At 42.5% G+C, this 26,444-nt stretch overlaps 1 protein-coding gene across 1 annotated transcript; it reads left to right on the forward strand.

Annotated features, from left to right (window-relative positions):
* The first annotated feature begins 1,047 nt into the window (after positions 1-1,047).
* On the forward strand, positions 1,048-24,839 carry SYNE3 (spectrin repeat containing, nuclear envelope family member 3). Its single transcript, XM_010152230.1, has 15 exons — positions 1,048-1,179; positions 2,376-2,537; positions 3,287-3,628; positions 4,765-4,901; positions 6,815-6,962; positions 7,728-7,910; positions 8,180-8,323; positions 9,290-9,424; positions 10,324-10,485; positions 11,217-11,380; positions 12,345-12,468; positions 12,644-12,799; positions 13,474-13,623; positions 14,670-14,708; positions 24,642-24,839. The coding sequence occupies exons 1-15, from the start codon at positions 1,048-1,050 to the stop codon at positions 24,837-24,839; spliced, it is 2,376 nt and encodes a 791-aa protein (XP_010150532.1).
* Positions 24,840-26,444: the final 1,605 nt, after the last annotated feature.

The raw sequence follows: 26,444 nt of genomic DNA on the forward strand, positions 1-26,444 counted from the left end.
GGGGAGGGTGCTCTGCCGTTGCTGGCTGTACCGGGAGCCTGGGGGAGAGGGTTTCCTCTGCCCACCCTCTGCAGGGACCCAGGGCTGGGCACATCCTGCCCACACACATTCCTCTGCAGCCCGCAGGAAGCTCGTTCTTTTCCTGTCAGTGCTCACTCTTCCCAGGGCCGTGTCTTTCCTTAATGCCTCCTCACCTTACTCGGGGGCATCTGGACATTGAGTCTGACACCGTCCTGCTCCCTGAACAGCTAACCTCACAGAAGCGAGGGATACCATGTTTTCCATGATTAGAAAGTTTCATTTCGGGGAGGGGTTGGGGGTGGCTCAGCTCTGTTAGCCTATTGTCTGACAGCACAGTCTGTCCAGATCCAGGGCATCTCTTCCCTGAGCTCAGGGACTGGACAGAGTATCCAAACTGCACTCCTTTGTTTTGACTGAATAGCCTGGCCAGGGCTGGGTCATTTTGACTTCCTTTTTAACCCTCTATATGTTAGCATAAGACTCTTGAGTTTAATAATAGCTCCACTTTGTTTTTCTGACTTGCTACCTCTGGAGCTTCTGTCAGTGCACCCAATTAACCTCATTTGCTTGAATCAAAAAGCTTGGGTTGACTTGTTTCACCTGGACATTTGTCTCATTCACACCTCTGTAAGACTGCAAGTCCTAACCTGAGGTCAAAGTGAGAATAGTTTAACCTGTATGCACCCTGCAGATTTGAGAATCAAGGCAAGGGGATTTAGCAAGCAAGTTGTTCTACTGAATACACCTTGACTGCAGAAGTCTGCAGTCATAATTCTGCTTTTTGGTCTTATCCAAACTCATGTTTGCATAGGTGGTGCTATTAAAGGTCCTGCCCTTATAAATGGGCAGCATTTCATCCTTCATGGGAAGCAGTTGTCCCTTAGCTATCCCTTTTTGTCCCAAAGCATGTCAGCTAACTTTAGGGGAGTCACTATTGACCTGTACAAGTCAGCAGAGGTTGCAGTGGCAGTGTGGAAAGCAGACTGGTGTGGTGCCACCTGGAGAGCAGTGGCTTTGTACGGAACCATGGGCATAACCTGCCCCAAAGGTGAAGGGCAAAGTCCCAGAGGGACCACCACCCCTCCACACATAGGAGATCCCGTGGTGATTGATGCTCATGTCACCCTTCTGCTGGCCTGGTTGGAGAAAGGCTGGCAGGTCAGCGATAGCCCGCTGCCGTCGTAGGCAGGGTGGCAAGTGGGGGGACATGCCCAGAGCCTCACAGACAAGGGAAATGCAGAGGGGACTTTGAAACTCTGCCCACCATTGCAGCTATCACCCTACTGTCTGTGGAGGGCAGCTGGGATGCAGCTCGGCTCAGAGGCACAGGGCATGTCCCATATTACACAAAATGAAACTGAGCCTGTTGCCTGTGACAGCAAAGCCTTTCAAGGGCGCTGCTAGTGCTAAATGGAACAGCTTTTTTCTAATGTAACCACAGTGTACCTCAATTGCTCTCCATGACATCTGGTGAAAGGCAAGAAAAATTAGTCTGATTTTGGAGGAAATAATACTTAGGTTGGATATTATGCTAGTGAAACAACAGAGCAGGATTCCTCTGTGTAAAATTTCCTTCAGCAAGTCCTGAACTGCAGCTGACTAACAAGAATAGTCTGAGCAAATGCGACTCTGCCTTGTTGTGAGAGTGCCAGATTGGGTCAGGGAGAAGCAGCTCATGCTGTGCAGGCCCCAAGTTAAGGGATTGTTGGTTACAGGGTGCACACACAATAACTCAGAAAATGAAGCCTGCTTCCTATAGGCTTAAATTGGCTTCCAGGATCTGTGATATCACCACAGGATAGTTTGGGATCTGCTAATTGAGTAAGTATGAAAGTTCGTGGGCTTTATGACTGAAGGGGATGGTCAACTTTACATACAGCCTGCTGAAATATTGAACACTTCGAAACAATTTGCATGCCCCTAACACAGTCTCTTATTCTCATTTCGAGAGACAGGTGAAGTCTATCTGTTGTGTGCTCATCTTTTAACCAGCATGGGGAACATAACTGCTTGTCTCCCAAAGTAAAAACCAGGAACAGACTTCTGTCTCTCTTCTTTTTCTAATGAGAAGATAGGAAGTTTTGGAAAGGAGAGGCTGGAAATTCCCCTGAGGGGTCCTTGCAGTTTGTCCCCTCGGAGACTAGCCGCTGAGAGGCTGCAGCGCGACCCAGATGGCGACAAGCCTTTATGTACTTTGGTGTTCTGTTTCTTCAGGTGAACTGTGAATTCCTGTGGAGGCCAAGTGCTGCCAGGGCTCACGGAAAGGGACTCTTGTTTATAAATTCTGGGTTAGCGTGAAGGAAAAAGAGCCTGATAAACACTGTCCTCACAGCTTCTGATGTCTCTTGTTACAGACCAGAGTGAAACTGCTGGAACAGATAACCAGGGAACATGAGCGGTACAGCGCTAACGTCAACCAGTTTCAATCGTGGCTGAATGGTGTGACAGAAAGATTAAACTGCTGCGTCGGAGAAGCAACCAAGTCATCAGCTGAGGACAAGTTAAAGGCACTGAAGGTCCTTAAACAATAGAGTTCTAACAAGGAGCTAGGATTGAGTGTTCTTCATGCCTGTATATGTTTCTCAAACCATGCAAGGGTTGTATTTGAGAAAAGAATTACACAAGCAAAACAAGGTGGTGATTGTAACATGGGCTGGGGGAGAAGAGTTGTATCAGGTCCTAAAACTTATTATAGTACATATAGTTCTCCCAGCTGTAGCATGAGTCACAGGCTGGTCTCATTTGTTTTTCTTAAAGCCTAATCTCCTGCAGTTACATGATTGTTTGAGAATCTTGGTCTTTAAACTTGTTTAAATGAATTATATTTGGTAAACATGATCTGAATAGACCCTGAAGGCTCACATGTTTTGAATTTAGAACTGGTGATAAAAATACCAGTTTTGAGAACAGTATCCAATATTTTGGTGCCACCGCTTAAACTGTTTAGCTTTAAATCTCTCTGAGATCGGGCTATTAGTCTTTCCTAGTGCCTGCAGCTCCTGTTTTCTTTGTCAGGGGCCTCAGTTGACAAACATTTATGAAAATGAAGTCCATATTTTCAGAATCATGACAGTTAGTATTACTCAAAAGGCATCCAGATGACCAATCCTGGCTTCTGGTCACTTGAAAAAAAGACATACTTTGAAATAAGTGAAGAACAAAATATGTATGACCAGGAGAGATGGTCTTTTTTTTCCTACTGCTTTCAGCTTTTTCCCCAACTTTTCATTCGTGCAGCTAATCTTTATTTAACTTCTTTCTGCAGAAAATTGCCAAAAATATTAGGAGTGGTGAAAAGAAATGGAAGCACCTTGAAAATCAGTGTGCAGAGGTGATTCAGAATACTTCCCCACTTGTAGCTGAGAGAATGAAGGATGAACTCGAAGAGCTAAGAAAAGCCTTAGAGAAGATTAAACTGATTAGTGAGGAGGAGGAGAGATTGCTTAAAATCCAACAGTCGAAAAGTACCTATGAGTCCCAAGCCAGACAATTAGAAGCAGACATTCAGGAGTTGAGAGAAGATCTACAGAGACTAGAAGATGGTCTGGACCCTGGGGAAGCAGAAAAGACCGAAGAGGAGTTGTTAATTCTGTGGAAAAAATGCAGTGTAAGTTGTTACCCCCTGTATGCCTAAAACCAGGAGAATCAGGTGCAGTCATAGATTGAACACATGTAGTCACATCCAACAGGTGCCTGTCCCATTGGTTGAAGGTGATAAGGAAAGTGTATGAAACAGACTGAGGAAAATGTGAATAGCAACAATGGAATCACCTATTCTAACCTTTATCTCGCGCTGCAGAGAGGGCGTGGGGTTGGAGGATATGTTGGAGTTTGTCTTAAGTTTGAAGGGACCATATGCAAAAAGCGCACAATACAGAGCAAACAAAAAATTTTCTCTACTTAAAAAGAAGCAGGAAAATAATACCTCACTGTATATGCAAATACATACACACGCACACACAAATACACACGTTTCTGGGGTATTTGGTAAGTCCACTTCTATATTGTATCCTTCATCTGTGTAAGGTGGCTACCTCTATTCCTTTACCAGCAGAGACAGTTTGTAGCAATCCTGTATTTACACCAAAATCAATTTGTTGCTAAAATGAGTGCAAATAGATTGTCACACGTAAAACAGATAAAAATCTTTACCACTCATTTCCTCACGAGGTCTGGTTTTGCATTTATTGTCCCTTCTCAAAGTGCTTTTCGTTGCTATTTGTATGTCTAGAACTCATCAGGACTAGCTGGGAAAAGTATAGGCTAAAAGGATCCACAAAATCCAGGCTGGTTCAGTTCAGCTACATCTGCATGTGGTTTTGTTGGTTTTGTTTCGCTACGTCACCCTAGAATTAACATTCTGTGTATATGTGAGTCTTTGAGAAAGATCAGCTCATGCAGACAGATGCAGTTGAGACTGCTCCAAAAATGCATCTCATGTTATATACTGCAACCAGCGAACTGAAACTGGGCCTATTTGTGATTCACTGTGTTCAGAAAGTGGGCCCTGCAGATGAGATGCCGAGGCTAGGCAGCATGAGGAGGGAAGAGAGAGCCTTCAGGAACAAAACGGTTCCTGAGGATGTTTTCTGCCTTAGCAAAGTCCATATTCCTTACAACTAGGAAAAAAGGCAGCAGAAAGGGGATACCCTTTGTGAATACCCCGAGAGACAGCCTTATCTCTTCATTTCATGTGCCAGGCACTGCATAAGGTGTGATCTGTTTGTTATTTTTATGATTAAGGCAACAAGAACAGCTCTGGCTGCAGAAGAGTTCAAGATTGAGAAGCTGAAGGCTCAGCTTAAGGAACTGCTACGGTTTTCCCAAGATGTGCAGCCACACACTGAGAGCGTTGTCTCTGCAATACAGCACTACAAAAGGTAGTGAGAAATCTGATTATGCCGGGGCGTGGGGGGAATCTTGGCTCAGACATTGAAGGGATTGATGGGGGGTCTAAGAAAAAAGTGATATGCCATCCGTCTGTAGGTGACGGGTAGAAAAGTAAGGGTTTTGCTAATGACATCTGCCTCCACATTTCAGTAAACCTGTAATTTTAGCCATTTGCTAGGAGCTGTAGGCTGCTGGCCATTTTCAAGCAACAATCTTGCATCATTAATGTTGTGTATGGCTTGAAGAAAATTAGATTGTTGGCAGCTAATTTGATCTTCTTAGCTTTTTATAATAACAATTTAAGTATTTTGCTTGCCTTTCATGACAGCAACTAGAAAATCAGGACAGAAGCTGTAGTAGTAAATGGTTCAGAAGAATTATGACCCTCCCTTGTGGAGTTTGTTGTGGTGACTCATCAGCCTTAGCAATTATTTGGCAGGGTTTATTCCCCTTCTCCTGGCAGCATATATGCATGATTCCTGTTTTCAACTTGCCTTGGGTTGGAAACTCTGAAAGTTTAGCCTCTCCCCAGACTTCACTGTTTCCGTTTCCAGGCTGCCTGGAATCAGGAAGTAAAGAAGCTGCGGCAAATTTTGCGAACTAGAATAAAGGATTTTTTTTTTTTTTTATAAGGAAAAAGGTCAGTTGTTTTATTGTATCCAAGCTTATTTTCCTCTGTCCGGTGCACAGTATGCTGTCCTGCTGGAGGGTTATAAGTCATTATGGGAAAGGATTTCAGTTTAAGTTCTAACAAGTAAACAATGTCAGAAGAGAAGCAGGGAAGGCAGGGGACTCGCCTCTGCGTAGAAAATGGCAGCTGCTCTTTGCCAGCTTCTCTCCAACGCCTCTTTGCGAAGTCTGGCAGCTTCATGCTGAGCCTGACAGGAGCAGCAGAGCAAATGGCAAAGGACATGTAATGTCAGAACTTTCTATTTGCGGAGCTTTTGGCCTCTGCAAGCTTGCCTTTGTTTAGCTCGGTAACGTCCCAGTGGCAGAGGTAAGATTGTTGTTTCTGTTTTTATAGAAAGGCAGTGTTAATTTTGATTGGCATTGCTCTTGCTTGCCTGGCTGGTAAATTTGCAAGACACTGTTCCCATATGAACATAGAGTTTGGGCTGCATTCTGCCATATCAAATAGGATTCTGCAAACTGGGAGGTCAGGAAAGCTGAGAAAAAGAGTAGGCAGCTGCATGGAGTGTGTCACTGCTAGGCCTTGTTACTCAGCTGTATTTTAGATAAGCCTTTATAAGAGAAACCTGGATATTTAATGAATGCGTGCTGATTTTAGTTTTATTTTCCATATACACATGTTCATGTGGGTGTATACATACATAAATACAAAGCTTTCATAAGAATTGCATCTATTAGAATAAATACAAGTGGTTCTGCAAAACTTTAAAAATTTATATCTGAAAAAAATACGTATTTTTTTCTTTTTGTAGGTTACATAGAGTGATCAAAGATTTCTTCATGTAATATTTTAAAGGAACAAAGACCCAGTAATGTGTAAAACAGTACAGACGACTGGAGTTAAGTTCTAGACCCTTTTGGCTTGTTCCTCCCAGCAGTCAGTGAGACTGCTACAATAATATGATTTGTTCAATCATGCTGGTGAAAGATCACATACAAGGGCAGACTGCTGGCTGCTGGAAAGGCAAAGTACACAGTTGCACAGGAGACAAATGTGTCTTACGGCGTCTAAATAAAGTTTTGTCGGATGTCTCAGACTGACGGAGCAGCTGTCAGTACGCAACACCAGGCTCAGGCAGTAAAAAAGACTGAGGCTTTTGTGCTGGATACAGTTTACACACGAGTATTGTGTTAATTCATGCCTTGATGAATAGGATGTTTGAACTTGGATTTCTTTGTAATCCTTCTCTTGGCTGTCACTTTATCCTTGCAGTGTTAGAGGCAAGACATCTAAAATGAGCACTGATACAGAAATCCAACTGAGAAGACTCTTTCAAAATCCCCTGCAAGATTTTGAACAGTGGAAACCATCAGTCCAGATGCTTCTGGAGACTCCAAAGCCAGCGCTGGCTCACATTGAGGTAGCAGACAAGTTCAGAAGCTGATACTTGGTTTGTGTTTGCTCAAGCTATGCCAGCAGCTGCATGCATACAGCTGTGGGACAGCAGCAGCTGGAAGGCCCTTTCCAGTAGGGCAGGAAACCCCCAGTGTGGAGGTCAATAGCTAGCTCCAGCTGTAGCAGAATGTCTTACTTTCTGTCCTCTGTTTGGTTAACTGGTGTTGTCAATGCAATAGGCTGAATTAAAGTGCTAGATATCTTTATCAATGATGATAATACTGTTTAGCATTAGCCCAGATGTCCCTGGACGGGAAGTCTGGGGACTCTGTTAAGAAGTGTGTGGCACTGTAGTCGTGGATTATAATGCATGATTTCTGCATCTGCCCAGCAAGGTGTGTTTGTTATTTTGTCATCCCTGTGATTTCCAGAATAAATGTGTCTGTGAATGGGGATGGAGTTTATCCTCAGGATGAGCATTCAAGCTGTCCTTTCTGTTGGTTGTTTAGGCCTCTCCTCTGCACAGACAACTCTTTCCATAGTACAGCTTTCCTCTATTTCTGTTCACAAAATGGATGCAGCCCTGGTGCTTCTAACATTATCAGGAAGACTTTTCCTTTAACTGGGCACTGTCCAGGTACCTTCTGTTATCCCTTGTCAGCCCAGCATGCTGTTTTTACCTGACTTTGTCATACTGCTTTGGTTGTGTGACTTGTGTGAGAATAATATTATTATGTGAGGTGGGGGGGTGGGGTGCTATGATTTCACTGGAAGAATTTTTCTCCTTTAGGCTGCTCTAGCTGAAAGCTCTCAGTTCAAAGAGAAGTTGATGACATTACAACTGAAGAAAGATTTTCTAAACAGCGTCCTTGGTGAGGAAACAGCAAAATCTTTCCTGCAAGAAGCAGCTGAAGCTTCAAAGGAGAGAGAAATTCTACACAAAAGTCTGCTGCAAAGCAAGAACAAACTCCAGGTGAGCTTCAGAGACCATACACAGTCTTTGCCTGTGACAAAAACAATGATCAATCTTTTACTAAGCCAGTTTTTTAGACAGAAATATAGTACTAACCAGCTTTGCTGAATCCCTTTTTCTAGGTTGATCAAATGTTCAAATTAATTTGTGGTCTGTTGCATAGTGTAGTCTGGTGTTTATTCTGAGTATGAAATAGACATTGTGAAAAGATAATACCAAGGGATATATGTTGAATGCTGGATCTTTTTTATTCTTCTTTCTCCATCTAGAATTTGATATCACAACATAAGGACTTTGGTGCTGGTTTTGAACCTTTGAAGAAGAAGTTATCTGCCCTCAAAGCCAAATTAGATCTAGAGAAGGAACCACGGCCTGGCTTAATGGGCAAAAAGACACAACTCCAGAGACTCCAGGTACATTACACTAATGTTTGACCATAATATCCTCAATTAATTGTAGTCCTGTTTGTTCATATTTTATTAGCATTAGGAATTCAGTACCTTGTCCCCTCAATTGATTGTGTGTTAGATAATTTCATTTGGTTCAGTTTATAGCATGGAACGGATGAAATTGAAGCAATGCAACTGAAAAACTGGCAAATTGGGCTTAGGCGTAGCAACAGGCAGCTAAAAACTGTTGCTGCAACACCTTCTTGAGCTAGTTTTATTGCTAAGGAAAATGTATCCCGATACTTCCTAGTGGGAGTGAAACTGCTCAAGATAACCTAAACCAATCTAACTCCCTCCAAGAACAGGACTTCCCATTGTCCCACCTCCTCCTGCATCCCCTCTTTCCTGCTCTTTACCTTGTCACAATTTTAACACGTGCTGGATTTACTCCACGGGCTAATTCAGCTGGCCAAGATAAGAAAAAAAGAATCAACAGCAGAAGATGATCATTTACCACTTGGTTAGTGTTTTGAACTGGTTCAGCAAAGCATCCAATGTGCAGTAGAGCTTGCTCAGGGCATGCAGTGGAATTACACATCTGGGCAAGGGGACAGAAGAGAGGGAGGGGAAGAGAGAGAGGGGATGACTCTTCCTTTTCACCACGGTGAGCTACAGTGATTCAGCTATACAGAGCCACTTCACCCTTGGTGACTACAGGGGTGTTATCACCATAGTTCTTTTCAGTAATTACTTAATTATACTATGTATCCTCTGGCATCTTCTCAGCAACTTGTCATCCTTTGTTACCAACTGGTAACATGTAAGGATATCCATTTCTTTCAGAAACGTTGACTTCTAAACATCAAAACAAACCCCTTAATAACAGTAATTGTTCCTTTTCTTTGCCCCTCACGCTGTCAGATGAAACTACTATGTTTTGTGGAGGTCCATGCCGCATTACCCATATGGAATCTGTCTTTCCCTCTGCAGGTGATCCAAGATGACTTGGCAGAGCTTGCAGTTCAAATGGAGGAGGTGGAGAAGCTTGTTCAGTCAAATACCACACACAGGCATGAAATGAACCAACTTTCGTCTGACTCTCAGGCCCTGAAGAGAGCACTGGAGGTAACAACAGGAAGAGTTTTTAGTTGCCTGAGGAGTTCTCAGTTGCCACTATTTAAACGTATTTTTAAAATGTTTGAGCATATGTGATTATATGCATTGAGTGACATGTTTTCATTTGAGGGGAAGAAGGCACTGAATTCTTACAACTCTGATAACTCCTCCAGGATTCTCTGATAATCTGTAATGTGATTATTTCTGGTGCAGGCCTAAGGTTTCTGACCAAAAGACCTCATAGTTATATTATCATGGAGGTGCTTGGACTTCACAGATTCCTGGATAGTGTTTTTGTGTCAAACTGCTTGGGTTTTTTTATCTTTGTGACTCAAAAGCTAATGACAGAAAAGTGTTTCAATTGCATAATTACTTGTTTTGTCCTGGGGCATTCTGTGGCTTGCAAACATAGCTATAAAGGGACCTTCCAAAGCAGTCTCAGATTAAAAGCTTATAAAATTACCTCAGTTACTCAGATCACCATAAAAACGTATATGATAAAGTGCACTGTGGAATTCTAGTTTTCAATCTCAATAATCCCATTTATCGCTGAACTGGACTTTTTCCAAAAAAGTCTATACAGTCCTTTCTGATTCAGGGAGTGTAAGATGTATTTAGTATTCACTGGGGTATAAAAAACCCCAAACACTACTCTGTTTCAGCTGAAAAGGAAGGGAGCTATTCTAGTGCTTAATGCCCCCTCCATGTGGTTGAGTTCAGGCCTGCAGGAGCTTGCAGGAGTTTCCTATGCCACTGATGCTAAAGGGTAAAGTTGTTTGTGTCTCATTAACAGCTGTTTTTTCCCTCTTTGCCTGTGAGATTCTGTGCCAGTAGACACAGTGTTAGATCCAGTGATGCAACTGGTTTTTGTCTGTGTTTATTTGCTGATATATTTCTATCATTTGTAGATGATGATACAGCAGAGCAAAGAGCATATTCAGAAGCACTGGGTGTACAACGACAAACTCGCTGACCTCCAGCAGTGGATCGCAGTAACTGTGGAGAAGATTGATGCCTACCAGGGTGCTGATGGAGAGCAGAACACTGATGACAGGGTGGCATGCCTCGAGGTGAGAAAAGCATCTTAGTGTAAGATGTTAATTACTCACTTTGCAGCATTCAGACATTAAGGGCGGGGGGATTCTAGCAAGGGTTTCCTGGTTGGGGAGAGTAATGATGCCTTGTTCCTCCTGTGATAGCTGTTGATTGCTGCTGCCTCCCTGTTTTTCCCTGTGCTGTGGGATGTGGAGCTAGGTAAAAGACAAGAGCAGCGAGAAATAGCTAAGAACTATTGAGATGAATAAAGTATTATCAAAGGCTAGGTGGTTTTAAAAAGAGCTCTTCCTGCCAGGGTGATGTCTGTGGACCGTACCTACCTTTGCCTGTATGTACTCGTTGATACATTGTGCATTATTACCGTTAGCTAACGATATACTGTGTTGAACTGAGCTATCCCACAGTTGCTAGCTTTTCCCTGTGTAGCAGTATTTTGCATGCTAGATTCACTCGGGCAGGGTACTTCAGCTGGCAGCTTTTGCCTTTGTATGGGAAACCAAGGTATTTCATGGGAAGGCTACAGAAGGGATGCACTGACAGCCTACACCCTTTATGTTTTGTCATCAGCTCTTTGACCTATGTTGGCTCTTTGCAAGAATCCACAGCATATTTTTTTTCCTGCTAGGTATGTTCTAGCTAGTACCAACAGAACCAGCATAGTCCTGGACTGAACATGGCCTTCAGTCTGACATAGCCTCTGCTTTACCCAGGATACCTAGAAGTAACTAAGGGCTGTACGTTTCAGAGATGGCTAGCTGAGTTTCCAGATAAGGAGATCCAGCTGTACCTTGTGGAAGCTCATGGCCAGCTGGTCATGGAGAATTCTTCCCCAGAGGAGACTGCGCATATCCAGGCAGAGCTGGATCAGCTGAAGGAGTTGTGGAGATCACTGAAGGACATGGCAAGTGGGTAAGTGCTGATGTACGTCTTCCTCATGTCCCATCAAGGGGATGCTCTTTACTTCTGTATGACCAGACACACTTGATGCTTTATGCTGTGTGCTGGGAAAGTGAACAGCTAGCTGTGTCACTAGCAGTGCTAGGAGCAAGGTGAGATTTTACTGAGTCGTTTGTAAACTGGACATCATTATTTTCAAGAAAGCCATTTTAGAGAATCTGGGGACCAGAGCAGTCTTTGAAGCTGCTTTTACCTCACACTCGGAGTAGGCAGTGTGTCCTTAGGACCTGACTCACCCTTGTACTGCCAATCTGTGTCAGAAGAAAATAGAATGTAGACTGGGTGACTTCTGCTGTTCGGCCTCCCCTTCCTGTTCTCCTCTCTGCCTGATCTGGAGATATCTCCAAGAAGACAGTATTTGCACTGGGATTTGTGCCTTTTACAAACCTGCAGGAGTAAAACCAGAGTTAAGATCCTTTCTTAGCTGGCAAATGTGGACTTAATTTATTGTGCCCTGAGTGTGCAGTGTCAAACTGCTGCTCATACTTGATAGTCTGTGTTACATGTGTGAGTACATTCATACATAGTGTCAGAATATGCTTAAAAATGGAATGACTAAATTGAGGAAGGCTTGGCTGTACTGCCTGCTGTTACCAGTCTGGAAGATATATTATCAAGGTAGGGGTTGGTTTTTTTTTTTTTTTGGTGCTTCACTCCCCTGAATAAAGAAAACAAAACACTTGGAAATGTTAGAACTAGAGGACTGGTGCTGCTTTGAGACAGTCCTGTCTTGACCTTATTGTGTTAAAAAGATGCTGGAAATAACTTTACTAATAACAGTGCTGGTGCTAGTAATAATACTATAATAATAATAGAGTCGTTTCACCAGAGTGTCCCCTGTAGTCCCAGTGAAAATGTGGAAGTGTCATTGTTAGATGTTTCACTCCACTGGTGTCTCTGGTTTTGTGTTTTCAAGTCTTCTCGAAAAGTGGCAGTTAAATAGGCCAGTGGCTGATAAGAAGAAAATGGCATTTGTGGACAACAGATGGATGTCTGGACCTGTCTGCCATCTTTTAGATGTAGATCCCAACCATAAGCAGGTGAGAGGGGGATTCTTTATATGCCTTCATATTTGCTTCACAAGAACCATTTGACTGGCTTCATCTAATATTACGAGTTACAAAGTTGGAGGCTAAGATCTTGCAATCAGGCTTTCAGAAGAAGCATCTGACATAACAGTAAGGGCTTTTCTGTTCATGTTGTTCTGTAACCTAGGAGAAGATAGGAGATGGGCAAAATGCGAGCAACCACTTGAAGATCCTACATGACTTTGAAGGGTGGTTACAAGGAGAAAACACCAAACTGAACAAAATTCTTGCTGTGACTTCATCTTCCTCAGAGGAAATTAAAGCACGTCAGAGAAAACTGGAGGTTAGTTTTCAGGGGATGAAGATGGAGACAAAGATTGCGATAAGTGCAAATTCTGTCAGAATTAAATAAACCAACCCACACACGCGCCCCAAACAACCAGCAAAAAAGCCCCTAACATTAAAACCCTCACAAAACAAACCAAAAAACCCCACAAAACAAAAAAAAAAACAAAACCCAAAACACCCCCCAAATACTACACTCTGCTTTAGGAGAGTATAGAGTAGATGAAGCTGAGAAATCTAGATAAAGTATTTCACGCCTTCTACTAAAAGAGGTCTGCTAGAGCCAGCGTGGTAGAAGGGAAGGGAACAGCCTGGCGTTGGACTGTTGGACTGGGTGTTCCCAGTGTGGCATGGCAAGGGTGTTCATTAAAAGAGGCTGCTTAAAACCAGTGTCAGGTATTTGGCTTCACTTTCTGCTGAATATAGCTAGATGCAATGACAATAGATGCTGTAAGAAATTAAACTAACAGAAATATCCAAGGCTTTAGGAGTCCTGTAAATGAGTGGACCCTTTTATACCATTTCAAGCCAAAAAAGCAACAACAAAAATAAATGGGCTATTCCGGAGTACCCAGTAGTTTGATTTAGTACCACTGTTCTCTCGAATACTAGATTTAAAGGGGGGGGCTTTCTTGAATTCTGAGTTGCTGCTGACCTTGTCTTTGCCTGCAGGAGCTTCAGTCTCGTGTGCCTTATGGTCAGTGTCTCTTTGAGGTCCTTCTTCATATTCATCCTGTCATGGGAAACACTGACCATCTGGAGGACCTGCATTACCGGTGGTTGCTCTACATATCTAAACTGAAAGAGTCCATGCGTTCACCGGTAGGTGACAGCACTCACTGCCCAGGGGGTGATCTCCGCCGTTGCTCTTTTAGGTTGCTTCACATTGCTAGTCGTAATTCAACGGTATGTGTGTGTGTGTCTGCTTAATTAAACTTCCTTTAGTCATTTGTGAATAGCAACAACGGAATCACCTATTCTAACCTTTATCTCGCGCTGCAGAGAGGGAGTGGGGTTGGAGGATATGTTGGAGTTTGTCTTAAGTTCAAAGGGACCATACACAAAAAGCGCACAATACAGAGAAGATACGACATACGACATGAAATAGAGGAGGTATTTTCATGCAAGAACCAAATGATTAAAGAAGTTGACAAGTTGTTACATGAAAGACACGCTAAGAATGGCAGAATTCATCCCCCTCTAACGTATTTCAGGGCATCCTAAAGATATTCCCATGTTCTTAGCGTAATACATAATTAAGTTTTTTTCTAGTTTAACTACTTGCAATATGCCTTCAACTTCAAGATGCCATAATGGGAGGATTAGACTTTACAGGTGTGTGTTTGGTACTTCCTGTGTACAAGTGCTGTAGAAAGTATCTGAACTCAAACACCTAAAATTTGAGACACCTGAAAATTTTCTGCTGTGAGAAACCTTGTCTTCAAACCCAAAGCTCACTTAGAATACAAATCCTTAAGTGCATGCAAAGGTAAGCATGACCTCCATTAATAAAGAGCATATTCCTAAGAATCGTTGGCCATTGATTGCAAGGAGTTACGCTGTGCTGACCAAAACGTTGTGTAAGTATGAATGTAGTCAGTAGGTGTCAGTAAAGTCAAATCTATTGCTGGGAGAACTGCCGATCTGATTGAAACGGCCAAGAGCCTGAAAACGTTTTAGCTTTCGGCCTGAGGTGTGTTAGAAGGCTCATTAAAGAAAAAAAAATCTCCTGCTGGTTCATTCTATCCAGGTGACCGTGAATTTGAAAGAAACATTCACTGTGAGGTGAATGCTCACTTGCAGGCTCCACTCTCCGCTGGGATTTTCAGTTCATGCTGCCTTTTTTTTTTCTTCCCCCTTTTAAACAGAGTCCTGGATCTTTAGAAGAATCAGACAGATTCAGAAAGGTATGAGAGTTTGCTATCACTAAAAAATGTTTGATCAAACATTTTGCAGATAATTCTTTTAAATTCAACTTTTCTATAGATTCTTGGGATTAATTTGCTTATTAAGAGCTGCTCTTAAAGAAATAGCTTATTTTATCCAGATTTTAAAAGGAAAAATATTACAGTTTTATTCTTGAGCTATGCTTACTGTATCTCTAGAAGGTAATAATCCATCTCCTGCGATGAACTTGGTAGAGGAACTCAGTTTTACACAGTACGAGACTTTAATTCTTTTTTCAGAAGGGACTAAGGAAGACCCCAAATCTCCCTCTAAAGGATTTAGGGTCCAAGTGACTAAGATAATTTTGAAACCGGGAGTTCTAATTCTTTAGATACTTATGAAAAAAATAGCTTTGGATCATTCAGCCCGCCTCCTTGCTAACGCAGAAAACCAGAGAAAGTCAAGAGATTTGTCTAATGTTATTAGACTAATCTCTATTCTAAGCAGCAGAATTTTTCCTGTGAAGGATTTTCTTTTGGAAGTGCTGACATAAGAAGCAGAAGCAGTACAGGAGATGATAAGGAGAGAAGCTTAAAGAAAACAAAATGCGGCCAGTTTCTTATGAAACCCAAGCAGCATTTCTGATCCCACTTCCATAAAGTCAGCGAGTTTTACTGTGGACCTGAGCAGTGTTCAGCTGAGACTTTCCTCTCTGTCACAGTTTGCTTTGTTTATAGATACCGTTAGCTTCTACTTTGTACTGTCCTCTCACTTTCCCCTTGTTTTCAGAAAGAATGGGATAAGGGTTTATTTGGCCAACACAAAGTAGATCGGATGAATAATGTGTTGCAGGAACATAATCACATAATCATCTTAAGCTAAATCAAACCCTTGATTTCTCCTGCTTCAACATCTCTTTAGAAGAGCGCGATATTTAAAGGGTGCAGTACACTTCTAGTAAGGCCAGAAATCAAGACTTTCCCATGAGGTATCTTCTGGTACTCACATGGGGAGTAACATCTCCAACATTTTTCCCCAGCGAAATACTGACCAATTTAAGGTAGTTTTCACATATCCCCTGCATAGTTTTGGCTGCAGTTCAGCCTTCCTGAAAACTCCCAAAGAGTTTCTGTCCATGCCTTTCTGGCTCAGCATTAATTGTTTGGTACTGTTGGTCATCCAGTAAGGTCACCAGATTTTTTTCAGGCTGGAAAAACAATATGACATTTTCATACTTGTTCTAGAGGCAGCCCAGCATTTAGTAGTGCTGTTTTTCCCTAGAAGAGGCCTAAAGGGATATTCCAGAATGTTCTCTGCTTTTGGTCAAGTTGTTTATAGGGGAAAAGAAAACAAAACAAAAGCTATGCCATAAGCATATCTACACTGCAGATGTCATTCTTTAATTCCTCTGTCCCACCTGCCTCGGGGTAGGTGGTGTTTACTCCCCCTTAACTTCTCCGAGGGAGACTGAATTCTTCAGTTAACTGTCAAGGATACTGGAATAACCTAAAGGCAGGCAGCAAACATTTGCCACTTAGGCCTACAGCAAGAGCACAAAAAAAGCATTCTATGAGTTTTTAATAGCTACTGAACACAAACAAAGAGAAACAGCTCGGGGAGGGAAGGAACGAAGAACTGAAATACCTCATAAGCATGAAGGAAATAGCTCCCATTGCACCAACAAGTGCTTTGCAGTTTCCCTTCAGCCAGCACAAATGTTGCAGTAACTTATGCCTTGCTCATTTCAGTGTGATTTTGCTGACTTCAGAGCTTTCATTCTGTATTTAAACAGTGTCACTACAGTGAGAATTCAGGTGCTGTAAGCAGAGGTGTCTTTTTCTCCTTCAGGCTAAGGCTTTTATCGGGATGTGAGCCTGTGTTGCCATAAGATTGTTGAGCATCACTTAAGAGAACCGGAAAATAATGGTGATCCCCTTTGGGTGCATCTGTGCAGGCTGAGAGAAGAGGAAAAGCAAACCAACCGCAGGATTTGTGGCTTTGCGGTTTATTTTAAATTCCCATTTAACGCCTAAAATGTGACTGGAAATGAAAGAAAGATAAGGCAAAATATTGTTGTTCAAGTACCCTGAGAGAATGGCTGATTTTGGGAGTTAATATCTGTGGAAAGAACACATGGTTAGGGGCTGCATCACCGTACTTGCAACATCTAGTGAGTCTGCATGCAATGGGATGAGGTTGTCTCTAATTTGTCAGCTCCCTCATGCTTTTGGGTCATCCAAAATCAGCAGAAGTAGCAGAATTTCAGTTATTTTTGGACTGACTGATCTCTGCATTCTGCACACGAGGTCCCCAGTGACCCTGCTTGTCTCTCCTGTTTGAGCTGTGAATGTTTTGCAGTAACAGCAGATCGACCTGGAGAAGGGGAAGACTCAGCTGCAGCCAGTCTCATTTCGTTGCCTTCTGGTTTTACTCCATTTCTAGCCTGCATGGCCAAATGTTGGGCAGAATAGAGCCTGCTCCGTGTGCTTTTTTTCTGATCATTCATCCTTTGCTGAGGACATGCCCTTAGGAACAGTATAGGCTAATGATTGCAATGTGAGCGACTGCTTGTTGATTAACAAAAAACAGTTGCAGGAAATTGCACTGGCTGCAGTGAATTTTTAGCAGGTGCCAGTGACAGAGCAATGTAGATGGATATTTCTGCAGGGCACCCAAGGACGTAATCAAGCAAATACTTAATAATAACTATGATAAATATTACTTTCAAAGGTTGGCTCCCAGCTACCTGAAAATATTCCATGAGCATTCTTAGCATAAATAGGAAATCAAAGGCTCGTTATTTACAGGTCTAGGTAGCACTGTTTGATTTATTTTCTTAAGTGCTCAGAGTAATTACACTTCCTTGCTAAACAAATGATTCTGGCTTTATTGTTTGTACAAACAAAATAATTAGGATTCATTACATCAGTGGTCAGCTAATTGCTTCCTTTGAGATTCTGCTAAGAGTAATCTCCTGTAACACACAGACAGAAGGAAGGTGTAATTTAATCTCATTTAGAGACACCATTGATCTGGAATCAATCAAATTAATGCAGTCATTCAGGAAACTGTGCAGAGCAAGAGCTGCCGACGCTTGCCAGGAGGAAAACCGTAATGGGCTCTGCTCTGCCCAAGAGCAGATACAACAGAAATTCTTCATGGCAGAAAGTCACATTTCAGAAATGCACAGCATCGTGTGTACGTGCCTGCATTTGTGGTGCCTCTCTATTGACACTGCATGGCCCACTTGTTTTCCTGAAGCCCTGCTGTGTGTTAGCCACTTGAAATCTTCTGTACAATTACATTCTTAGTAAAATAGACTCATTAAAAGGTATCTTTCCCTCAGTTTTAAATATCTTTTTTATAGATAGCTCTTAATATTTTTTTGTTACTGTGCCTCTAAGCCTGTGCTTACCTGCTTTAGACATTATACCTTGGCTCAAACACAAGAAGCAGCACGTTTTACTATTCAAAATTAGCAGATAGACTTATTTTCCCTCAGCAGAGATGTTTGCTCAGAAAGGAAACTTAGGAAAATAAAAACAAGCTGAAACGTCCTGCCTGCCTCTTCCTACCTGTGACCCACGGTTAGGTATGCAGTGCCAGACAGGTGTCCCCTTCCTTCTCCAGCAGGCCCACGAGCGAGGCTGCCTGCCTATCTGCCCCTGTTTCTGAAGGTTTCATGTTGTTTACCGATCTACATTACAGCTTTCCCAAATGTGAGAAAACAGGGACTCTCTGTCTTTTATCTGGTTCTGCCACTTCTGTGTCTCGCTGATGCTCTCCCTCTATAGCAGTGCTGGTGCAAGATGGAGAAGACATGTGGCTTCCCAGCATGCCTGGTTCTTACCTGCTTTTCATGTTAACGTGGTGTTGGTTAGGTATGGGTTTGGTGGTCCCTGCTTTCTTTGTTGAAAAGATGTGTCCTTTAGTAGCCCACTATGTTGTAAAGTGTTTGCAGATTTTCACCAAGGAGATGCTTTAGAATTATTTCCTCAGTGGGTATAATTTTACCTCCTAGCTGAAGGTAACGACTGAGAGATTTATTGACCAATAGCAGAATGAAACCAATTTCCAGTATATACTTGAAAAATGTTTTTAATGCTACTGTCAAAAGTGCGATAGGAAACTTGCAATCAATACCTCAAAATATTACATACTAGTTTTTTAAAAGTAAGCCATCCCATCACAGCTCTCCTGGCTGTGTCCCCTCCCAACTTCTTGTGCATCCCCAGCCTCCTTGCAGATGGGGCGGTGTGAGGAGCAGAAAGGGCCTGAGGCTGTGTACGCACTGCTGAGCAATAACAAAAACATGGGTGTGTTATCAACCCTGTTTTCATCAGAGATCCAAACCGTAGCCCCATAATAGCTACTGTGAAGAAGATTATTCCAGCCAAAACAGCACAACTGGTTTCAAAACCTTTTACCCTGTTCTGAAGCCTTTGCAAATACTTCACTTGCGATACTTAAGAATCTAAGTGTAACTCACTGCCTGCTGTTGAATATGAAAATGTGCTTCAAAATTACCTCACTGAAAGTTTGACTTTTCATATTCTTGTAACATGGAGCTAAGATATTTTTAGTGACCCATCCTACCTACCACTTTACTAATCTGCCACAGTGCTTCCTAAATTTTATCATGTCAAACACTTCCTAGAAAGAAAAGAAAGTTGTTTCCACTGCTTACGTGCTGAAGATGGGACCAAACCAGAGAATTTTTCTGCTTGCTTAGGCCTGTAGAATCACAGAAATCAATGCTGCTACATCTGTAGCCCTGGGCTGTAGCCCTTGTCCTGTGGCACGCTGCTCGTAAAAGCATGTCATGTTGTACATGCGCACAGAAGCTAACCTGTGTAAATCTGTTTGTGCCCCAGTGTCATATGGCACAGTACTTAATTTTAAGTGACTTTGCAGCAAAAATTCTGAAATATCTGCCGCATGTGACTTCTGAAAATTGAGGTGCAAACTGCTGGTTTTCCCTTGTCTTCTGTTTCTTTTAAATGAAGCCTTCATCAAAGATTCTAGCTTATTATTCAGCCATGCTGAGGTACTCCAGAGTCTCCCCTAAGGGAGAAAACAAAGCCTGTAATTTGCCTGTATACTTACTTATTTACGTACATACACTTACGCTTTTCAGAATTGAAGAGAACGCTACGGTTGCAAAGTCAAGCAATCTGAAGTTAGAACATATCAGAGCTAAAATTGCTTGTGTGACCTCAGTTAACCTCCCTTCAGCACATTCATTCTGGTAGCTCTTTATGAGATGGAGAATGATAAGCGCAGGACTCGAAGGGGTCCCAGCCAGCCTTATGATTCCTCACTGCCGGCTGCCTAACCTGGGCAGTGTTTGCATTTAGGAAAATACCATTCTGAACCCAGTGGCTCACCCTCCTTTTGCGGAGGCCAGATAACCTCTGACCGGCAGCATCCAGCTCTTAGTTCCTGCTGTGGTGTATGGGAATGAGCCACAGCTTTGCCCAAAAGCCTGTTGGATGCTTAGTTCTCTGGCGACAGTAGTATCCAACTCCCCCACGTTATTTCCCTCTTGAAAAGACCAGCGGTGGTTTGCCATGTGGTGCTTCTCACAGTGATGCTCATGGCTCTGAGCTGAGAACTGATGAGGAGCGCCGCTCCAAACTCTGACGTTGAGCTAAAAGCCCATTTTGCATTGGTTTGAGAGAGCAGCCTGTGCTCCCCCTGGAAGTGATCTCTTCTTGTTGGCAATAACCTGTCCCTATGAGTCGCAACTGAATTAGTGCCCAGTGGGGTGTCAAGTGGCAGAAACCCAGGGCCTCTCAGAAGAAAAACGTCACTGATAAGGCAATTGCTTTCCAAAAAAAAAATGATGGTGCGGTATGGTGGGTGCTCCTGTTCAGAGTGAAAGGGATGTATGGTAAGGCACTGTTACGGCCTTCCTGGTAGCTCTTCTCATTCTCAGGAGAGTAATGAAGTGGGAAAGTTTATACCTATGTAGGTGATCCTTTCCAAGGCCTATCCTTCCTATTAAGAAGTACTTCCTCTGTACCTATTGCTAGAGTTTAAGCCCATTATGTTGTGCTCCTCCCGCTGTGGAGATAAGCCTGGATTCATCCTGTCCAAGCATTTCACTCAGGGGTTTACAAAATCATGCATGGTGCAGAGACTGTAGACGGGGTGACTCTCCATCTCTTCCACAGAAAGAACTAGTAGCCAGGTTCAAAGATAACACAAGGGGTTTGTTCTTCATGCCGGTTGGTTGACCTTTGGAACTCCTTGCTAAAGGATATTGAGGACTTAAAGTTTATATAGGTTCAGGGGGAATCTGGAAGTGATTCACTGGAAAAAAGATTCACTGAGTGTTAACTAGGTGAATAAGCTGTATCAGGCTCAGGAAACTGCCTGAGCTGAAAGCAGTTGGAGGCTGAGAATATTAAGGAGGAATTATTTATGCTTGCCATAGTATCTATGCATCTGGACCGATTGCTGTAGAATATAGGATACTTGGGCTAGATACAGCCCTGGCATGAAGCAGCATGGCTGTTGGTGTCTTCATGTAGTGTAGGACACTAGGGCATTGGTCCCAGTATCCGTGGGGAGAGCAGGAGTTTTCAGACAGCAGTGCATATCCCAGGCTAGTCGCTCAGTGATTTGCTCTAAGGTAAGAGAAATTAATCCAGACTAAATCTTTTTTTCTGCTGGATCACTGTTTTCAGTGGTGCAGGTATGATTTTTGTCAGGCACACTGGTGACATACAAGGAGCAGCAAAAAAACCACTAATGAGCATGGAATAAGATGCTATATTCCTCTGCTCCCCCAAATAGCTAGATTAACTGTGTGTTTTCATATATCCTGGAATGTGGTCAATAGCAAACCAGGGAGTGCACTGATTTTTAGTAAAACACTTTAGCAACTTACACAGGAATATTATGTAGCAATTTCTAAAGTGCTTTTCTGCTGTTTCCCATCCAAGTGATTTTTCACGGTGCATTTGGTAAGGAGTTATTAACTGCAAACAGATTTAAGTGCTGAGGACTCCCTAGATCTGAACCCATGCTTGTCATTCAAACGCCTCACATGAATCAAGTACAAATGGGAATGTTCACAGCCAGTGCAGTTCATTTGGTAACAAGCATGCATTTAGCATTACACAAAACACAGCCGTCTACCTCTTGACAGTCCTTGCTTGTCCTGGTATTTTGAGGGAGAAGGGGGGAAGACATTTATCCTTGACGGTGAACTTTAAAAGTATATTTTCTTTTTAAATGTCAACCTATTCCTTTTCCATGTGTGTTTCAAAAATGTCTCTTGACACTTTGGCTCAATACCCAGGTATTCCAGCTGTTATTCTAAGATGATGGAAATTAAAGTTCTGTTGACTTCACTGGAGCTTTGCCAGCTTTCCTCAGAGGAAGATTTGATTTCAGAATATTTTGTGGAGCCTAGATCTGACACACAAACTGCAGGCGCTGTGGGTGCTGGCTAGTAGCTGAACTGATGCCAGTAACTGAAGTGACTGGAGAAGGGGAATTCCACTGCATAGCAAGGGTTGTGGTTCCTACCTTTGATCTCATATGGAAATGAAATGTTCAAACTGTCTTTTGCAAAGGTGGAACTGTGTCAGACTGTCCTTTTCTAACCCAGAATAATGTGTGTTAAGGTTGTAGACTCATACAGCTGTGATCACTGAGCCCAGCAGAGCAAAGGTTTGAACCTTGCCATCCTGAATCCCTGTTGATGCCATGGTCTCAGGTCACCACAGCCTGAAAGCATCTCTGCGCACAGACTACAAAAATAACTTGACTTAGTAAAATTGAAGTGCTGCTTTTTTCACACATGGGAGAAGGAGTCAGTGCCCAAAACTGCTCTGCTTTTTCCAACTATATCGTCTCTCATTAAAAGTTGCTGTGTCTCCTTCAAAGTTTTCTATCCCTAAACTGTAAGACCTCTAGCAGTAAGTACTACCAACAGAAAAAGGAAAAAAAATCCTATCACCAATTGTTCCAGCAAGCACAAAGCAACAGAACTGATGTAAGATTTGTGCACAAGAACACCAGAACTTGGGCATAGAAGTAATGAATCCATTTGTAAGGGTATCTGCTGAACTCCATAAATAAGTAGTTCCCAATCCCGACTTTATTTAGTTGTCTCTGTGCATAATGCTGCTGCAGACACTGAAGTTAATGGTAAATCTCCCATGGATTTCAGTGTGTGCAGGTTGGGGCCCTCATATATTAAGGGCTTATCATTGCAAATTTGCTGAAAGCAGCAAACCCTCACAGCTCCTGTGTGCCTCATCTTCAGTCCTGCAGAGATGTCATAATACCATGTCTGCGATAGCAGACTCATTCCCATGGCAACAAATGGAGTCAGAGACACAAGATTCTGACCTTACTCTATGATCAAACAAAACCAAGAAGCTGGGTAACAAAGACAAAAGTTCATCAAACACAGATGCCTATTAACCCAGCAAGCAGGTGGGAGAGAAGCAATGGATAAAGACAAAAGTATTTCTCCTTCTCTGAAGTTCTGCCCCCAGGCATATGTCCCTCCACAGATTTTTCTAATGCTAGGATCTGCTGTGGTTAGCCTGAGTATCTTTCCCTGCAGGAAGGTCCAAGGGGAGCAAACAATAGCTTACTAGTAAGGCCATTTCACATTAATTCTTTGTGGAGGAGGAGCTTTGAATAGCAATGCTATTTTACAGCTCTTGACAGTGGATCTAAAACCAAGGCACTTAATGAATGACATTTCAATCTCATCCCATTTCTTAGAGTTACATTAATAGTCTTTGCTTTAGAGATCAGGTCAGAGTCAGTGACCTGCTCCAAATCAAATGCTGGATCGGTAAAAGAATTGGGGTAGGAACAACATGAGTGACGAACTGGCGGTGTGGTCATCACAGGAAGGCAAAGACAAACCTGAGCAACCATGCTGTTTGTGATGTAGATTGGTACCTAATGCTGTAGCAGCATTAAGGTTATTTCTGCGTTCTGAGTTTAAAACCATGTTTGATGAAGTTAATGGATTATTGAGCCCTCTTTTTCAGGACTCCTTTGCACATGGTTGACTTGGACTGTTTTTTGTGAAACACACATAGTTCTCCTCATGAGCAGGAGATATCCAGGAATCTTGCCAGTGGAAATATCACTTCTTATTTAATCTTTCCTGAATTCTGTAGTCTCAAATATGTTCTCTCCTGGTTGTGCTAATTCAGATTATATTAATGAAGTTAACTGAGCTACTCTAGATTTGCACCAGCATAAAGAGAAGTGTAATGGGACTTCTTTGTGTGTCCCTCCTGTGGCTGCTCAGAAATCATTGTGACTTTAATGTCCTCTTCAGAGTCAGTGTTGAGTTTTCTCTCATTGTTCCACATCACATAAAAGTTTAAGATGGGCCTGGTGAGAGGCATTGAGGCAGGCTGCACTGCAGGGCCTTTTTCTGTTCTCCAGCCTCATACACCCCAAAGTCAGGATCCAAGAGCAGATTGCAGCTGGGAGATGGATGAGCTGCAAAGCTCCTTTCTGCTGACGGAGAGCAGAAGGCTGGCTCCTCTCCTCCAGGCATCACCAGTCCCATGTACTGACAGGAGAGTGACTAACGCAGGCCTTCTGTGCCGTATGCTGACTGCGAGGAGACCCGTCGGCAGCCTTGGCATTTGTAACCACCACTTTGGAATTGGAAAATGGACTTTGAGGCAGTTGTTTTCTAGTGCTAGAAAGTCAGCAGTGTTTTTCTGCTAGAAGAAAAAGTTTTGCAGCAGTGAATTCTTTAAGAGAGTGACGTATTCTCCTGAAAGTAGTCACTGAAGCCCCAGCTTCAGTCAGGCACAGCGTACCCAGCACACAGGCTGGATCCCAGAGCAAAGACAGCATGAGTTGTTCTGCCCCTCTATCCAGCAGTTTGATGTAATTGAAATGTAGCTCCCTAGGTCTTTACTATTCTAAGTTGCTCTGTGGTTTGTGTTTTTCAGAAGCCCTCTGGAGGTGTGTGCTCATTCCTGCATCGAGTGTGCTGGGCAGCACTGCCATTTCAACTACTCCTCCTGCTCCTCCTGCTCCTGGCCTTCCTCTTGCCCCAGGCCGAGGAGACCTGTAACTGTGCACTGGCCAACAACTTTGCTCAGTCCTTCCAGCTGATGCTGCGATATGAGGGCCCACCTCCAACCTAACTTCCTGGCGTGGCGCGAGGTGACTTTCAGAAATACAGACTCTTTGTTGTTAACAATTGCAAGTGTTGTAGATTTTATGGCTTCCAACACACCCATCATATCAACCGGATAGGTCACCTAAATGCCAAATAAGATTAGTACACTTTATTCATGTATTTGAGCAAAATTAGTATTTTTACAATATTTTATTATTATATTTATGATGTGTATATAGAGGTCATGTATGTATGTACATATATATATATATAAAAAAATGCCTATCTGTGGTCAAACTAACATCCACCATCCACTCATCCACTGTTTAATGATAATCCTCCAATGTTTCTGTTTCTACCATCTTTCAGCAGGGAATACTGAACGATGGTTTTGTTGTGGTTTTTTTGGGGGGGGATTTTTAAAATCAGATTCTTGTTGTTTACAACCAAAGTCAGAGCAAGTATGAAATGAGCTGGGTATGCACCAAAGTGCAAATTGAAGAGTAGGTAGGGTAGAATCATGTTTGAATACAGTGGTTGACATTCAGCCTAAAGAAAATCAGGATGATTCTATTTGAAATCTTGAGCTTTTTTTTTCCAGTATCTGGATGCAGGGCTTTCAGAGGGTGATGGAAATGTTTCTGCTGACTTCAGCAAGAGTGGGGGTGGGCCTCCTCTTGTTCTCATTCTTTACCAGATATCTTTTCCCATTACTGTGTTCTCCAGCCCACCTGAATCAGGAGAGGTAGAATACAGCAGGAAGAAAGCTGGGGGGAGGTGGGGGGGGGGGGAAATTAGCATCTCTATAGCAGGAGAACTCTTAAAATCAGGTCATAATTTTCTCAACAAACTTGTGAGTACTGAACAAACCTTGTACTAGTGATCTTGTCTATGAAAAGCAGTGGGGTTTGTTTTCTTTGTGGCGTTTTGTGGTTGGTTTTGGTTTGGTTTTTTTTACTTTATAAAGAGGCATTTGGTAGTGGATCATAAGGCTTGCACAGGGGGATGCAGCCTGGCCCAGTGTCAGCAAAGCAAAAGTTGGAAGTGCTTTAATAATACCCCATCCTGGAAACAAGATTCCTTCCTAGGATGTTTTTATATTAATGGTTTGTTAAACTGATGTAAACTGATTATGTCAGACCCAGTCAAGCAGAGATTTCTGTGTAGTCCAGACTCAAAGACAATGACAACTTGTCATTTGTTTACCTAACCTCATGCCTGACTTACCAGTTTTTTGAATGTACATTTTAACATAGCCTTTTAATGTAAAAGCAATTCTCACTTTAATGTGATGAAACCATTCTTTGTGGTGTTTTACCTAACAATCCCGAGAGAAAAGGTAATTTTTTAACTTCTGTGCCATTTCTGAGAGCTATCCCTTAGCCATCTTGTGTTTTTTAGCCACAGTAGTAATCATGCCCCCAAAAAAATATTAACAGAAGAAATAGTGACTTTTCCCATTCTGGCCACGTTGCAGGAGGAACTTGTCTTCTGGGCTTCGGTATGGTGTATTCAGTGTTGTTTTCAAAGTTAGTTCCAAAATAACATTAAATCTGTTGTGCAGGTAAATTATTTAGTAACTGAGAAACCTAGGGAGGAAGTCATACTTCTCTGACAAAGCCATGAAGTT

Source organism: Eurypyga helias, unplaced genomic scaffold (assembly GCF_000690775.1).
Source record: "Eurypyga helias isolate BGI_N326 unplaced genomic scaffold, ASM69077v1 scaffold11645, whole genome shotgun sequence".
Taxonomy (NCBI): domain Eukaryota; kingdom Metazoa; phylum Chordata; class Aves; order Eurypygiformes; family Eurypygidae; genus Eurypyga; species Eurypyga helias.

Bases quoted from the DNA above. Each gene is read 5' to 3' on its own strand.
- SYNE3 (XM_010152230.1), top strand. From the start codon at position 1,048: ATGGGCATAACCTGCCCCAAAGGTGAAGGGCAAAGTCCCAGAGGGACC. The intron at 2,538-3,286 runs GTCCTTAAACAA...TTCTTTCTGCAG, and splicing joins ACAAGTTAAAGGCACTGAAG to AAAATTGCCAAAAATATTAG. The intron at 8,324-9,289 runs GTACATTACACT...TTCCCTCTGCAG, and splicing joins CACAACTCCAGAGACTCCAG to GTGATCCAAGATGACTTGGC.